This window comes from Vigna umbellata, chromosome 3, assembly GCF_029865625.1.
Source record: "Vigna umbellata cultivar VRB3 chromosome 3, Vumbellata_1.0, whole genome shotgun sequence".
Lineage (NCBI taxonomy): Eukaryota > Viridiplantae > Streptophyta > Magnoliopsida > Fabales > Fabaceae > Vigna > Vigna umbellata.
In genome coordinates, this window is record NC_142167.1 from 33,603,361 (window position 1) to 33,621,274 (window position 17,914).

At 36.7% G+C, this 17,914-nt stretch overlaps 1 protein-coding gene across 2 annotated transcripts; it reads left to right on the plus strand.

Moving 5' to 3' along the window:
* Positions 1-4,215: 4,215 nt before the first annotated feature.
* On the plus strand, positions 4,216-14,684 carry LOC148202303 (exosome complex component RRP41 homolog). 2 transcript variants are annotated; one of them, XM_088111026.1, is made up of 11 exons: positions 4,216-4,269; positions 11,595-11,641; positions 11,727-11,787; positions 11,956-11,991; positions 12,084-12,151; positions 12,832-12,910; positions 12,996-13,032; positions 13,152-13,268; positions 13,393-13,478; positions 14,447-14,536; positions 14,637-14,684. In XM_088111026.1, exons 1-11 carry the CDS (start codon positions 4,216-4,218, stop codon positions 14,682-14,684), a joined length of 723 nt encoding a protein of 240 aa, XP_087967152.1. The 2 variants fall into 2 exon arrangements, with proteins under 2 accessions (XP_087967152.1, XP_087967153.1); XM_088111027.1 differs by having other exon boundaries at positions 13,408-13,478.
* Positions 14,685-17,914: the final 3,230 nt, after the last annotated feature.

Here is a 17,914-nt window from a genome sequence, read left to right on the forward strand (position 1 = left end):
ACAGAGCGTAACAGCCACCGGCAAATCTCGTCGTCAGTCAGGTACTTTTCCTTTTCTCTCTCTCTGGTCATCAAAGTTCAAACCCTTTCAATGTTTGCGTTGTCATGTGTAGTGCCTTGCAGTGTCACCACTCACCACCCAATCCCTATTTTCTGTTAAACTCGTAAAAGTTGCTATGCTTTTCTAATTTAATCAATTCAACATTTACAACCAAGAAAAATGGAGTTTACGACAGCTTTGTATAAGCTTCAAACATTGAACATCTTGATAACCAATTACTCCTATACTATATCGTTCTCTCAATCAAACTTATAACCCTTCCTTGCCCTTTGTATCGATCTCACAAAAACTCTTCTTAAAAATCCTGCATCTTGAACTTGCATACCACTCAACCATAAAATTGATCTATAGCATAACCGAGTCACTAAAATCATTGCTCTGTGTTGTTAGTTTATTAAGTGGGAAGGGAACACTGTCCTTCTCATATATAATTGACCCAAATCTTTCCTCTGTAACTATTAAACTAAAAGCCTGCTCATTCTCCTTTAGAAATTTGTTGAAATTCGGGGAGTGCTAGAATAAAATAAAAATAATAACAGTATGCAGATTGAATTTGCTTCGAGAACCACCCCTTTACAATATCTTTATGTCCGTGGTGTACTTTCCTCTTTTTCTTTGCTTGCAGTAAGATTAAGAGCAAACTTAAATGTTTAAAAGGGTAGGGACACGACCAGATTTATTTTCTTCAAATGCGTTGTTATTTTGTTGTTTGCTGATTTCTAATATTTATTTCTGCAATATTATTTACCTAGTGCCCCACTTATTGGGTAAATGTTTGTTGTTGTCTATATGATATTCATTCAAAGTTCAGATTGCTTGATTTTTTGTAACCTTGTTTACATCCTAATCTTTAGATAGCAACTGGAGTTTGTTCGGTAGATTGTAACGTCACAGGGACCGTCGACTGCCCCCACAGATCACCACTAGGCTTTCTAGTGTGCTTTGTCCTCACTCGCACACTTTCCGGGAAAACTTCCCAAAAGGTCACCCATCCTAGAATTACTCTAGGCTAAGCACGCTTAACCATGGAGTTCTTATGAGTCGGGCAACCGAAAAGCAAATGCATTTGGTGATATGAGTAGTCAAATCAATTCCTTTAAGCTATCCTTCAATGGTATAGTCCCATACCTATATAGTCTCCAGATCCCTCTCATTCCGGTGTATGTTCGATTCATCCATGTACCCCTTCCACCGGAAGCCTTGCCAGGAGCCGCTCCTTGTCTATGCCCCCTGCACCATGCTACCTGCACCGGCGTCACTCCCCGCACTCTCATCAGTGCCCGGGTGTCACATGCTGACATCCCAAAATATATAACAATGTATATATGTAGAATGCAGCGATTATAATAATAGAAAGCAGTTAAGAGTACACAATAGATAGAATTAAGGAGTACAGTTATCCAAGTCTGGCTGGGAAACTTTAAAACTTAAGTACAAGTTCATAATTCTCCAAAACACAGATCATGCTAAAATGAAGGCTAGAAGTCTTTCAAAATAAAGAGTTGTTTAGCTAGTAGAAATCCTAAGCACTAGGGGCTGGGTCTTCCTCAACTTCCAAAGCTTGCTCCAAAGGTACATCATCACCTACTGCTCACATCCAAAGGATTGGATGATCATCGCAAGGGGAAAGGCAAACACATGCAACACATACAATTCATTTTCAATCAATCTAGCAGTTACCAGAATATCCATACACATATAAACACCTTAGTCATCATAAACATAAGCATTCATTTCATAAAACTCATCAAGACAAGCATCCTATCATGTTAAGACTCTAGACACGTCCGGACATAGAATGTATGTAGAGCTGGGGCGGGTTGTGCACTTGTGATGGCCTCTACTGCTTTGCAAAGCCATTGCCGAGGGGTTCCACCCGACCATACACAAGGCTAGTCCGTTACCGCGGAATAGACCTCCAGTGATAGCGTCTACCCTAGGACCTCCCACTACTCCCACCACACGCGTCAATCCTCTCTAAGTGAGAATGAAAGACCGTTGGAGTGTTAGGGATAACCCCCATATGGAAGCCTCTTACATTCATTCAATACACTAACTGATCCCACCGAGAGATCTAAATTTCCGATTCAATCCTACCATTTTAAATCTTATGATATTCCTTTTGGATCAACAATGTACATCATAAACCACTTATAACCATACACTTTCAACCAATCTGGATCACATGAAGATGCATTCATAAATTGTAACCGAAATATTTAAATAACATAACTTATTGGAATGAGAGAAAACATAACAGAAAATATCACCACTGGACGAACACTATTTGGACGAGCGCCAAGAGCCCTTGGGAGGACACTGTTTGAACGAACGTCCAAAACCCATTGGTCGGACACTGTTTGAACGAACGTCAAAATCCCTTGGGCGGACTTTGTTTGGACGAACGCTCAACGATCAAACATGAAGACCGAGCGCTAGCGATCACTAACCAATATCAAGACCGGACGCTTAAGATTCAACCCTAAGAATACAAACTTAAGGCCGAACACTCACAATCGCAACTAAACCAAGGCCGAACGCCACCAACATGAACGCTCGCTATTACTTATGGACGCTCGCTACTAATTCAACCTCTGACCGAACGCTAATTAAACCATCAACTGAACGAACGCTACTAACCAACACCTGAGCGATCGTTACTAAACCATAACTTGAGCGATCGTTATTTAAACCAATGACCGAACGTTGTTAATATCATCCCCTAAGACCGAACGCTCCCCAGACAAGGACGAACGCTAATCAAACCAACATTTGACCGAACGTCACTCAGCACATGGCATGACCGAGCGTTCAAATCCGACATGGACGAACGGTCAGTTTGCGCATTCTGCAGAATTCTGCAGAATTCTGCAGAATTATGCAGAATTCTGCATAATGGTAACAGAACCTCCCTTTGACCATTTCTAACCACTTTTCTCAACTTCTTAGACTCTTAATTCTCATTTTAGACTTAATTAAACTTGTCCAACTGATTCTAAGCATTCCTACTACCATTTTTAAGTGATTAAAGTTCACTTTCAGCTCCAAAACACTAACTTCAACAACTTAGGGACCCAAATTTGATTCTACTACTTGGAACATGTTTCCGACCACTCTTATGTTTCTAACAAGTCACAATGGACTTGTCTAGGCTGCCCAAATAGTCCAGGAACACTGCAGCCTTCATTTACTCAAAATCCCTACCTCACTTCCTCTAAAATGGCCTAAAATTGACCCTAAAGACACTTTATTTCCTTTCTAACAGCACTACCACAGAATTTTCACGCTAAAACAGTTCCAACATACACAATTCCATCATTCTAAGTCATTCCAAACAGTTTATAGACATCAATCACCAAATACACATAACACACACTTTCATACATGCATTTCAAGTTTAGCTAGAACCAAGTTCATGCTTCCACCACAAACCACTACAAATTTTATCATGCATTCACTCCACACAGTAAAATCAAAAGTAGAACTAGCTCCCCTTACCTCTAGTGTAGACAACCAAGCTCAAGTAGGAACCCTAGACCACTTGCTTGCACTCTCAAAATGTTAGAATCACCTATAAATCATCAATTGATGATAGAAAACGAATCTTAGAACCCAATAGAAGCTAGATTACGGAAGAAAACGAAATGGGTTGCATGCAACAAGTTCAATCACATGCTTACAACCCTAGGGCACATGAGAAAGGGGGTTTTCTTACCGGTTCTGATTAGAGAAATTGATCGACTAAGAGCAAGACCCGCTACTTTGTGATCGTTGGGGCAGCACCTAATCGAGAATTTAATGGTTCAGTGTGAAGAAGGGAAAGGGAGAAGATATAGGGGGAGGAGAGAGCTTGCAGGAAGAGGAATGGTTTCTCAGACAAGAGGAATGAGTTAAAAATCAATGTTTCAAAACTAATGTAATTTTATTTTAAAGTACTCAACCTCTCATCTTTTCCACTTGTCATCCCCTTTTTGCTGACTCAAATCCAAGTCCTTACACAGATTCTGCAAAATCTCACCATTTTGTTTCAATAACTTTAGTAGAAAATATCATTTTTTTTTGGAAGCCAAGAATATAAAGCAAAATAAAACAAAATCCAGCTGCTTATGTCTCATCTTTGTCTCCTTTTTGTCTCTGCCATAGATTGACCTGAGGATGGAATACGTCAGCCCAGAAGGACTTCGACTGGATGGTCGCAGACCCATGGAGGTACAGCTATTATTTTTTTCTTGGGCTTTTTTTTTCCTCCTTTTTTCTTCACTTAATATTCATTCCAAAAAAGGTTCCTTTAGATCTTTCAAGAATACTCATGAAGCGTATGAAATGCGGAGTATTAATAAATAATAATATCCTACATGAATTCTTACATAGTCATGAATTACTGAAGCTTTATGTTAATTAGTATATATAAGATCTGTAGATAGTTCTGCATATGGGTTATACATAGATGAGCCATGCCATGGGTAATGGAAATGTGTAAGGGCACATTTTGAACTGCAAAAAAACATATAAACAGATTAGAAGCAATCAATAACCTTAGTTCTGATAAACATTAAAACCTATCACTTAAAAGCTACAAATGTTGATGGACGAGTGACTCCGAGAAGTGACCAAAGGCGCGACGCGGACTCCTCGAAGCTTCTCCTACGAGTGAAGACGCAGCGGAATGGAGAGGGAGCTCTAAATCGAAGAATGACTCTCAGGAAATCTAAGGAAACTGAGAGTGCACACAACGAAACTCTAGACCTAGGTTTAAACGGTGGAAAATGAATTTTAAACGGTGACAAAAGGTGTTTAATCGGTGGAACATGATAAACAAGGTGAGGAGAGGTTTTTAATCGATCCAGAAGCTAGATCAAACGGTGAAAATGAAGAAATGGTGAAAAGGATGTGAATCTGTGAAGAGAATAAGGTTTATAGTTGATGAAGAGGTGAATCTGTGAAGAGAGAAATGGAACCCTAGCAGATGCGTTTCAGAGGAAGAAACCCTAGCAGATGCGTGAGTGGAAAAATGGAAAATGATGCGTTGAAGATGATCTGACATAAAACGCGTGGCTGAAGGAACTTTGACGCGTGCCGGCAGCAGATTGGAGGAGAAGTGATTATGCGTGGATGATGAGAGAGAAACACCGTGAAAGTTGGAAAATGAAAGTGAGAGAGGTGCTTGGAAGGTGGCTAGAGGGAGTCTTTGGACTCTCTAGCCTATGACTTTCAAGAGAGAATAGTTTCTGATTCAGAAAACTCAATTCTCATTAATCTCAAAAGTGCCAATACAAGAGAGGAGTTGGGTATTTATAGTAACTCATACTCCTTAAGAGCTAAGCTAGGAAAAGTAAAAAAACAAAAGGAAGACTAAGCCCAGTAGGATTCCATCATGCCCTCCCTCTTAAGAAAAGATTTGTCCTCAAATCTGGCAATCGCCTTATGAAGAAGCTCCACACCATCTTTGGGAGCATGGCCATCTTAGAATGACCTTATTCTTTTAGATCTAGTTTTCTTCCTCCTGGATCAAACACGAATCTGCAATACACATCAAATATATCTTCGGTTAATATCAATCCAAGAAAGAATTTTTCTTTAAAAACAAGAGAATAAGAACTTCTAATACTTTGATTAGTAATCTTTGAAAATCTTAGAAGTCCAAATTCAATTTTATCTTGAGTTAATTGTTTTCTTAAAGATAACAATAACTCAAGATTTGAATTGTCATATTTTGAAAATGTTTTCATGACAATTGGTTTGAAAGAGAAGTCAAAAATTGAAAAGTAATCAATTATTGGAAAAGAAGTAAAGATTTGGAAACCTTCCCTTTTAGGTTCCACAGTCTTTGAAAGAATAGGATTTGTCATCAGTAACAATTTCTCCATTTCTTTCTTCTCTCTTTCTTGCCTTTCTCTCTTCTCTTCTTCTTTCCTTTCTTCCTTTTCTTTTCTCTCAATCTCTTTTTCTCTTTTCTTATCCTTGATCTCCTTAAGTCTTACCCCAAATTCTAATTCTCTACGAAGAAACCCATGATCCTTTAAACTCTCAAGAAAAAGTTTTCCATCATCAATGCAATCCCTAATTAATTCTAGGTTTCTTTTAATGCTTGAAAGCACAAACTTTCTTCTCATGCAAGCTTTTAAATCATGCCAATCACGTATGGAGGACTTTCTACCTTTCCTAACATGATATTGTCTTTCATCCCACCACTCACTTGCATGCACTTCTAACTTAGAGAGATATATACTAAGAACATAATATTCACTCTCTTCATAAAACCAAGGATTTATTTTATCAATTTCTTTCTCCCAAGCTAGGTATGTTAATGCACCTATGTCTTTACCAAATGATGGAAGATTCCTAGCTTTTTTAAACATTTCATCAACTTTATCTATCCTAGAAGACCTATATGAACCATAAGAAGACATCTTTGTTTTTAAAAGTTTTCTTAATCTAAAGGGTTCAAAACTTTCACTTAGACAAGTCCCAGGTAAGAGAGGTGAGCTAAAGAGCTGCTTAAGTACCAAGTCTTGCCTTGCCAGAAATGTCTTAGGCTACTAACTAATTACCCCTTAAACTAAAATCACCTTTAGAAACAAAGTACACAACTCAAACAATTAAGCACAAATAAAAGACTAGACTCTCGGACTCTAATGTGAAAAGGCTTAGAGTTTAATCCCTTTTAGCCTAAATCACCCCTAAACGTAAAACACAAAACAAATCAATATTAAAGTCTACTCCTATGGTGAAGCTTGTAGCTTTGGCTAACAAGACACATTCACCTGTCTAGCTATGCTAAAAATAAAAGCAAATAAAGTTGCCAAGAGTTTGAAAGAGCACCAAAGACTCTTCCAAAGAACTTGGACTTTATAAAAGGCCCTTTTACACAACAAAAATGAAACTAACAGTAGGCTAACACAAGCCTATTACAAACAAATTAAAGGAAAGCTGACACAAAAAACCTATTACACATAAAAATGAAGAAAACAATTTACAAAAAGATTCAAACAGCTGCCACGGTCTGGTCTGGGTCAGCTACAATCCACTTTTAATGCCAAGTCTTTGTGCCAAAAAATGTACACTCCTCCTGTTGCTGGTTCGGCCAACTTTGGCCCCTTTTCTAGTTTCTGGTTTATCCTATAATCACAAATGCACAAACTGCTGTGAGTATTCACTTAGTTAAAACAGATTGCAAAAGAATATACAGGGCAGTAAGAACTTCCCTTTCTCATGGCTGCACAATCTTTCTAAACTTTCAATTAAAATTCTGCGGCTGCTCAATTAAAATTGTACATAAATTGAATTCCAATGAAAGCAAATCTGCACAGATAATTCACACTAAATCAGCAGATCATGCAATCCAACAATGAACAATTTAAGTCCAAAACAGTTTAAACAGTCAGAAGCAATTAAACTAAATAATTCCCTTTAGTTCAAAGCTTCCACATTAAGTGCTTAGGTTGCTATTTTCTCAGTAAATTTCTGCTCAAGCTAAACTCTCAAGTATCAGCTCTGCACACATTAAAATCAAACCAGATTCCAATTCAGCAAATCACAACATCCAACAAATTGCAAGCTATAACACAAACAGTTTAAACAAATAGAAGCAATATAGCTAAGCAACTTCCCTGATTAATGCTATTTCTAGTTGTTGTTTTTAGTGGACTTTGTTGTATTTTCTTCCTTGTGCTCAACTAATCAGCAGATTCATTCTTCACTTTCTCCCTGCACTGATTCGGTTTAGATCTGCTCACAGAAATTACACCAACTCCAGCAAAATACACAAGGACATGGATATTAAACCAGATGCAATGGGTGTAATTCAAAGCTGAACTAAACTGATTTAAACAACCAGTCAATTCTAATTTAAATTTTGATCAATCCAATGGGTAAAAAGAATTATGTGCTTAGTTCAACCACAACGTCAGAATTGGAAATTAAGTGCTTTAGTCACTTCTTCAAATGGAATGATGCTTTGGCAGTTAAAACAAGTTCATGCACAAGCCTAATTACTCCAAGCAAATCAATTCATGCATAAATCAGTTCATGAACAACTAACTAGGTGGCATGCAAGGTATTCAATCAATCAATCTGAACAAAACTGAAATCTGCATGTGATTAATACCAGGAAAATATTTTCTATATGCATTTGGAAAAATTGATCTCAACAACGAAAGAATGATGGTGCTAATAAGTATCCAACAGATTTCAACAATTGTAAGCAAACCATGAAATCAGTAATCATCACATTCAGACATATAATATCTCAATGATTTCAGCAAGCAGTTTATAATCCAAAATGAATGCAATGTCAGTTTAAGCAAACCACAACTGATCCAATCTAATTGATCCAATTTCTTTTCCTGCACAATGAACAATCACAAAACAGTTAGATTAACAATGAATTCTCTATTTCAAAGTGCCAAGGAATTAGGCCAAATCAGCCTTACAAAACTCACAACACTCAGGCTTCTTTTTAAAAGCTTAAAGCACTCAAAATGGAAAGGTTTGGAAGGGAGATTCTCCCTTGGCAGTACACAGCTGGAGAATCTTTCAGACCACCACCACCTAAGATGCTACCAAGCACACAAACCTCTTTCAAACTCCATAAACCAAAGTGTAAAAACTTCTCAATTTTATACAAGGCTATGCTAAGGCAAAGTAATGGACAGACAGGTAGAACAGAACAGAACAGCCACTAAAGCAAAGGAATTGACAGCACAATACAATAACCACTGTAGACAGACTCTAGATTAGATTATGAAAGCAACAAAAGCTTCAAATTAAGAACAGCAGATCAGAGTTCACATGCATTGAGACAAAACCAGGAAATTCAATTAAGACAAACAAGAAACAAAGCTTTGATCAAAGTAAGCACAACAAATAGAACCTAAGGAATAGAACTAGAACAGATGAGTAAAGCAAGAAAAGGGACTTAAGTTGAACCAATACTGAACAGATTTGATTTATAAATTGGCATACCAAACTGTTTGACATTGTGCCTCAGAGAAACTTGTTTTATTTTTCATATTCGATGTTATGAATTAGAGGCAGCTATTGTGAATTGCACTAAGTCCTTCAACTCTTTTTTTTTTTTTTTTAACTTGTAACAGTAGGATTAATCCTTAATTGCTTCAAATGTTATTGACTTACAGCTCTTGCTACAATCCACAATAGACTAATATCAGATTAATGGTTCAACTTAATAAAAAAGAAAACACATAATTGGTTTCATTGATAACTTTTGACTCTAGCATCAAATTTCACTCTTAACCAAAACTGTAGAAATTGAACTTGAATAACAAAACAGCAAACACAAATGACTCTTGAATATGATTGAACTAGAAGCTTAGCAATGAACTAATACCAAGCAGAACAAACACACACTCAAAACATTAACACAGACTTCAAAGAAAAACCAGTTCGGTGTAGCTGGCCAAAAGAGAGGCTGATGCTGCTGTAAGCATCTTGCACCCAAGCTCAATGCAACATTTCATAGCTTAATTGGTGTGCATTTGCTATCCACAAGCAGATTCAACTTTCAGCTCACAGAATTTCAGAAATGCAATACAATTACATGTAATAGTCAGCATCAAAAACTCAACAGCTTCAGATAAATGAAATGACATTAAAACTGCTGTTGAAGTCTGTCATCAAGCTCATTCAATTGAATGTCACTGCTTATGATGATGGACAGATCTTACTCAAAGCAAAAATTCAATTGAATCAGTTAAACTCAGATTTAATTGACAATTAAAACAAAGTAACATGACATAGACAAAACAGAAATGGATTTTCAAATTAAAAGACTCAAACAAATTGGATTCACCGAATAAAATGATAAAAAAAACATTGACTCAAGGCACAGACGAACACAAAATCAGAAAATGAGTTCAACATCAAACCAGAAAACACCTGGAATTGATTCAATGAAGACACAAACCAGATCACAAGACAGTAATAGAAAATGATGAACAAATCAGAAATTAAAAGAACAGCACAAATTGCTCAGAATCAAAAGCAAACCGAGACAAAATAAGATGAATGAACACCACGTAAATGAAGAAAAACGCAACAGAGATGCGAAACAGAAAAAGAAACTCAGAATCAAGATATCACAGACACAGATTCAACAGAAGACTTGAATCAACATTTCGTGAATCAGAGAAAAAAAATGAATCACAAACAAGAACAAACCAAAAACAAACAAACGCAAAGCAAATGAGAAAAAACATTCAGAACAGATAGAACAACTTATCTGTTGACGCGTGCTCGAACCTTGCTCTGAATACCACTTGATGGACGAGTGACTCCGAGAAGTGACCAAAGGCGCGACGCGGACTCCTCGAAGCTTCTCCTACGAGTGAAGACGCAGCGGAATGGAGAGGGAGCTCTAAATCGAAGAATGACTCTCAGGAAATCTAAGGAAACTGAGAGTGCACACAACGAAACTCTAGACCTAGGTTTAAACGGTGGAAAATGAATTTTAAACGGTGACAAAAGGTGTTTAATCGGTGGAACATGATAAACAAGGTGAGGAGAGGTTTTTAATCGATCCAGAAGCTAGATCAAACGGTGAAAATGAAGAAATGGTGAAAAGGATGTGAATCTGTGAAGAGAATAAGGTTTATAGTTGATGAAGAGGTGAATCTGTGAAGAGAGAAATGGAACCCTAGCAGATGCGTTTCAGAGGAAGAAACCCTAGCAGATGCGTGAGTGGAAAAATGGAAAATGATGCGTTGAAGATGATCTGACATAAAACGCGTGGCTGAAGGAACTTTGACGCGTGCCGGCAGCAGATTGGAGGAGAAGTGATTATGCGTGGATGATGAGAGAGAAACACCGTGAAAGTTGGAAAATGAAAGTGAGAGAGGTGCTTGGAAGGTGGCTAGAGGGAGTCTTTGGACTCTCTAGCCTATGACTTTCAAGAGAGAATAGTTTCTGATTCAGAAAACTCAATTCTCATTAATCTCAAAAGTGCCAATACAAGAGAGGAGTTGGGTATTTATAGTAACTCATACTCCTTAAGAGCTAAGCTAGGAAAAGTAAAAAAACAAAAGGAAGACTAAGCCCAGTAGGATTCCATCAAATGTTGTAGTTTGCCAAATGATAAAAGTAAGAAAATGGAGGGTTCTAACCCTAAGGATGTCTAACCAACCTTTTTTAGTGAGATATATGAACTTGGTCCTATGACAAAATGAGCTAATTGAAAGCAGCATTTTAAGGTCTGGCCTATGGAATTCAGTCCTATTTAACAGCTGTGATTTGGACATGATTTTGGGATTCGACTATTTAAAATGAGGAGATGCACTTTAGAGGATAAGGTGAAGTTATTACTATTTATTAAAAATTTAGTATTTAAGAGTGCGATAAAATATATGTACATGTATAAGAAACTATGAAGTTATTAAAATCTCAATGACTATTACTGCAGTTTATCCTCTAAAGTGTTATTCCTTCACTGCAGAGGATCTAAATCTATGATTTTATATTTCTTTCTCTACTGATCTTTTGCCTTTAACTTTTTCTCCTCTCTTTATGGTATATTGTAGATGCGACAAATTCGTGCAGAAATTGGTGCTGTATCCAAAGCAGATGGGTAAATGAATTTTAGCTTTTTAGAAAATTAAGTTGTGATATCATTTGAAGCATTTGACCATAAAGTTTTTTTATTTTGAAAACAGTTCTGCTATGTTTGAGATGGGTAATACAAAAGTTATTGCTGCCGTCTATGGCCCTAGAGAGGTACTGTTTAATTATTTACCTTGCTAATGAAAATTTGTCTATGTAATTTAAGGATTGTTAACTATCCTTTTTCAGTGTTAGTTGGTTTAGACATTTAAAAAACTTTGATGTTGTAGTTGAGCTTTAGATGATTTGCTGTTTTTCTTTAGTAACTTCTCTGCATTTCAGGTGCAAAATAGAAGCCAAATAACCAACCATGCTCTGGTAGTTTTTTTTTCTTCTAAGTTATGTTGTCTGTATTTATATGAATTGTAACAAAAACTTAATTGTTGCTTATGTGCAATGTATGTCTATAGGTTCGGTGTGAGTACAGCATGGCTAATTTTAGCACTGGAGATCGCATGAGGAAATCAAAGGGTGACAGGTTTTGCTCATTTACTTGCTTTTGTTTAACTTCCTATTCTTTTTGACCTTTCACTTATTTTTTATATATTCGTAGTTTTATACTTATCAAAATGGTATTGGAGCATAGACTACTAGGATGATAATGAATGTTGCATTAGTAGAATCTATCTTAAGAGTGCCTTGTAATTTGTAAATTGGACTTTTTGATCTTTTTACTGAGGTAAGAATTTAATAGCAATGGTGGTAATGCATGTTTAGACTTTTAGAGTATAAATTTTGATTATTAATTTTTTTTTTAATCTTGCATTCATAATTTTCTATGTAACAACTATCTTGCTATCCACTAACGTATTGTAGTGTTTTTGGGGCTGGCTGCTCCATGCCTTTGATATAGCTGACTACAGGCTCAGCAATGGGTTATGATAAAACAATGAAAAGCTTAACCCCATGCACCCTTTTACTGCCTTTTCTCATTTTTAATCTTTTTTGCAAGCTTTGACTTTTTTGAGTAATCTTTGGCCAAAACTCACTGAATAGTTTTGAATGGCTTAACCATCAATGTTTGCAGATATAAATGTTATCCTGTTTTGCTTTTCCTTCATAGTTTTAATATGGTTCTCATTGTAAGGTTCTCTTACAGAAGGATAATAGGATCACTTCTTATTTTTTACTACGTGATTTGAAGTTCTCATTCTACAGGAGATCAACTGAAATTTCCCTGGTTATTCGGCAAACCATGGAAGCATCTATATTGACACATCTATTGCCTCGATCTCAGGTTTTATTACACATTAAGAACTTATTTTGTCATGTGCTTTGCTTTCCCCTAGTCCTCCCTAATGTTTTACTTATTAAATTTGCAGATAGATATATATGTCCAAGTTCTCCAAGCAGATGGAGGTAACTAAGACTTGATAATGGGATCTTGTGATTCTCTTCTGTCATTGCCATTTTATTTTCTCTCTTTACTCATTTAATATGTACATTAATTTTGGGTGATGTTGACATGTCTTTTATAGGAACTAGATCTGCTTGTATAAATGCTGCAACTTTGGCCCTTGCCGATGCTGGGATCCCTATGCGTGATCTTGTAACATCCTGCAGTGCCGGATACCTTAACAGCACAAGTCTGCTTGGTATATATCTGTTTTTACTCTAAATTTGAACTGGCTAAATACAAGTGTGGTATGTCTGTTTTGTTTCTGTCTACTTCTGATGCACGGGCTGCCCTAATTATTAAAGGTTTCTGAATGTGTACAGATTTGAACTATGTAGAAGACAGTGCTGGAGGTCCTGATGTAAACCTAGGAATTCTGCCAAAGTTGGATAAAGTAACACTGCTTCAGGTTAATTCATGTCTTGTTATTTTCTTTGTATCTATTGTGTAGTCAACCAGGTAAATTAGTTCAACAGAAAGGAAAACTTTTTATTGCTCTCTCAGTCATTGGTACTCACGTAGTAAAGAGTCTGGTGGTGTTGAAGCTGTAATTCCTCTTCCTTCAAAAACTGTTCTTGTTATTAGAGATTTTGGAGAGAACAGTAGAGTTTTAACCCTTGATTACTCGAGGGAATAGGTGCATGTTCGGAAATCCCCAAAAGAAGCTTATCTAAGCTCGCCTCAGATTTAACAACTTAATAGTTTGCTGTACACATGAATCTTTTTTCAAATATCAGTTGTTTTTTAATCAACAGATACTTCTTACGAAGGTTCCTGATAGAGTGATTTGCTGTTGTACCCTTTGATGGAGTTATGTCATGACAAATCTTCTTTTTAGTCTGAGTTAATGTTTGATCAAGTGTAACTTAATTTTCACTAGTATCATACTTGGTAACTCTTTATTTGGAATTCCAGTTCAGCATCTTTTACTTTTTTAGTTGCAGATCTTTTGTTGATACTTTAAATTTTGACTGAAGAAATATAGTTGATATATTCTTTCCGCCACCTTATTATAGGATGAAATTCATGTATGGTCCACAAAACAGAGAGGGAGGGTAACTTCATTTGGTGGGGCTGGCATAGATTTTTTCCAATGACAGTTTATCAGTCAGTTTATTGCTCCCATTCTTAGATTGATATTATGGAGTTAAATTTGTTTCGAACACGTGCCACTATGTAAAGGCTGGTTGAGATTGTGAACCTTCAAAGTTTTAATCAGAAATTTACTACTATCATTATTATGAAAAGCATGCAATGCTTTTCTTTTCTCATCCAGCTTATTTCATTCGTTCACTCCCTGCCATATTCCGTAGTTTAGAATGGAAAAGCTCCTAGTTTAATTTTATTTGCACTAATTTCTGTTGTTACTGTCTATAGATGGATTCTAAACTACCAATTGACATTTTGGAAAATGTTATGCAACTGGCAATCGAAGGCTGCAAAGCAATAACAAACTACATTCGAGAAGTAAGAACCTGCTGACACTTTTGTGATTATACTAAGAGGAGTCCAAACAAGTTTTACATTAATTTCACTGCTTAAATCCTGTTTCTTTGTTGGCTGGCAGATTTTGCTGGAGAACACAAAGCAACTGGAGTATCGACGAGGTGTATAGTTTTTATAGCAGAAATGATGCTATGATTATTATTACCTGTGGTCACGGTTTTCCAGATTTGTAGGTCCGTTCTTTCAGCATTTGTGCTTTTTTTTGGTTATGGAGGAGAATTCTCTTGTATTTACGTGGAACAATTTTGTTTTTAGCATACGGTGCTGAATAAAACGAAAATTTGTTGTAGAATTCGTTTCTCATTTCTGTCACCTTATCACTATGAATAAAAGGTAGCAAAATTATGATTTATTTTGGGACCACTTTCTGAATTTCCACCAATCCCCCAAAATAAGACGTGTAGAATGGAACTAATGATCTGACACTTCAACGAATGAAGAATTAATGATTGAAGTTAGAATCAAAATAATCAGTGGGTTGGTTGAGTGTGTGTACATGGTGATTGCATCCTCAGAAAAAGCAATGACATCAGTATTGACAATTTAATTGCTAACTAATTTCAATGGTTAGTTTCCTAAATTTCCTTTTTGGGTACGATACAGTTTGATAAAGACAGCTTTGGTGTTAAATGTTTGTATTGCAGTTAAAGTCTTGATATAACGAGTTAAACTGATTAATTATGTAAATATAAAAAGTAAATAATTTATAGTAATTTCTAAATCCTGGTAAATTTAAAGTAGTTTAATTAAGTTAACATTTTTTTATTTCTTTTAAATACGTATGCTAGAGCGGAATACTGAAGTTTTTTGGTAGAGTTGAATACTGTAAGTTTGAAACATCACTAATACAGATTTAGAAGAAAAAAAAGTATTTGAAGTAATAATATTGTATGGAAAAATGTTAATTTTTCTGGGAAAAAAATTTCACAGAAAAAGTTAACCTGAAAGTTAATGATCAAGAGAATTTTAGGATTATATCTATGGTAAAGGAAAGTATTTTGGTGGTTGAGTTTGTTTTCAACTAATACCAGACTTCATTAAAAAATATATTATAATACTAACTGTAACGTCCCAAAAATATACATCATGCATATATAATAAAGAGTCATCATACATAATATAAGAAAGCAGTCAAGAGTAATTTAAGGATTACAGTCATCCTTAGAATAGTGCGGAATTGACAACAAGAGTATTTAGAATTTCTCCATGAAAATCACAGAGAATTTAAAACTTAAAATACACACGAGTTATTCCAAACATTAAGAATTATGAAATAAGACTAGCTAATCTAGGCTGCAGCACTGCCGTCTTCATCAAGAGTTGCTTCCAAAGTATTCTCCTCGCCATCTGCTCCCATCCAAGTGGATGATCATCGCCAAAGAAACATACCCAAACAACACACAACACAAACAATGCAAGGGTGAGCTAGATATAAAAAACATGTTATACAATCCAACATGATATGCAAAAGTCACTCATACATGGTAAACTAACATCACAAGACTTGTTACATTAAACCCCGACTTGTTACTTTATAGACCGACTCGTCCGGACCAGAATGATTACCGAGCTATGGCGGGTTATGCACTCGTGGTGGCCTCTACTGCTTTGCAAAGCCATTGCCAATGGGTTCCACCCTACCACCCTCACGAGGTTAGTCCGTTTCGCGCCCTGGAGCATACTGGAAGCCTCCAAGACTAGGACCTCCTGCTACTCCTCACCACATGGATCAATCCTCTCTACTTGAGAATGAAAGACCATTGGAGCGTCAGGAAAACCCTCAAGAATGAGCTACCATGAAATCATTCTGTACACCCCAAATCACCACCATATATCCTCTCCTTGAGGATCATGGAATTACGTCCACCACCATGTATCCTCTCATGAGGATCATGGAATTACGTCCCTGAATCATATTGTTACTCCCGAATCACCAGATATCCATTTTATCACAGTAAATCCAACACACCTCATACATTCACATAAATCACTTCACAGTATATATTTTCCAAACCTTGCACGTAATTCAATTCAAGAGAAAATGAATTTAAAATCCAACATTTGCAGAATACTATTTGGACGAGCACTGTTCACCGAGCACAGTGGACGAACGTTACTGAACGAACACTACCTTCCAACCACTAGGCCGAACACTATTTGGACGTACGTTCGTTATCAATCACCAGGCCGAACGCTGTTGGACGAACGTTATCAAATCCTACACTATCAGGCCGAACGCTAAACCATCGAACACCAATACTAAATTCAACACTTGGACGAACGCGCAACGCTTGGAACCTAAGAATACTACTCAAGGCCGAACGCTCAATATTGCTATCCGAAAATACAATGTTAAGAACGATCGCTCAAACTCACTAATATTATAAGGCCGATCGTTAAAGATTTCAAATTATAATATCCAATTATGGCCGAACGCTCACAATCACAAATATCCATGAACGAACGCTTATGATCCAAACTAAGGAATCCAAATTAAAATCGAACGCTCAGAAGCGAGAATACCTTATCAAAACCGAACGTTCAACAGAATAAGACCGAACGCTCAAAATTCCAAAACTTAAAACTATCAAGCCAAGACCGAACGCTCACAATTAGAATCAAGGAAAGACCGAACGCTCACAATCAGAATTAAACCAAAACCGAACGCTCACAATGAGAATTAAACTATGACTGAACGGTCAAAATCCAATCCTAAGAATACCAACTAACGGCCGAACGCTGACTAATACACCGAAACCGAACGTTTAGAGATCCAAACTTAATAGTATCAACTTAAGGTCGAACGATCAAGATTAAACTTAAGAATCCGTTAAGGACGAACGACTGCAATTTCTATTACCAAATACCGAACGCTCAAGATCACGTAAATATCAATTTAGGGACGAACGCCTAAAATTACTAATTCCTGTATACAGTTGGGACGAACGTCTAATATATCACTGCAAACGAACGAACGCTCGTTAACACAAAACCGAACGCTCATGCTATTTTGGCCGACCACTAATTGGTCGAGCCATTTGGACGAACGTCCAATTTGGCTCACCAAATTGGACGAACGCGCGATCTGCAGAATTCTGCAGAATCGCACCAGATTTCCGGAGAGAAACCAGAAACCCCATTTTCATCCCCTTCTTCCCAGATTTGCTTCAACAACAATATTCTACCATCACTCATACAGATTCATACACAACAAAGTCACTCTAAGTACGAAATTTGTTCATCAACGACACTATATTATAGATTTCACAACACACATACATGGTTCATAAAATCCAGAAAAAAGGATCTAGCTCCCCTTACCTCTTGAAGACCTCCTTG

Bases quoted from the DNA above. Each gene is read 5' to 3' on its own strand.
- LOC148202303 (XM_088111026.1), top strand. From the start codon at position 4,216: ATGGAATACGTCAGCCCAGAAGGACTTCGACTGGATGGTCGCAGACCC. The intron at 4,270-11,594 runs GTACAGCTATTA...GGTATATTGTAG, and splicing joins ATGGTCGCAGACCCATGGAG to ATGCGACAAATTCGTGCAGA. The intron at 11,788-11,955 runs GTACTGTTTAAT...TCTGCATTTCAG, and splicing joins CCGTCTATGGCCCTAGAGAG to GTGCAAAATAGAAGCCAAAT.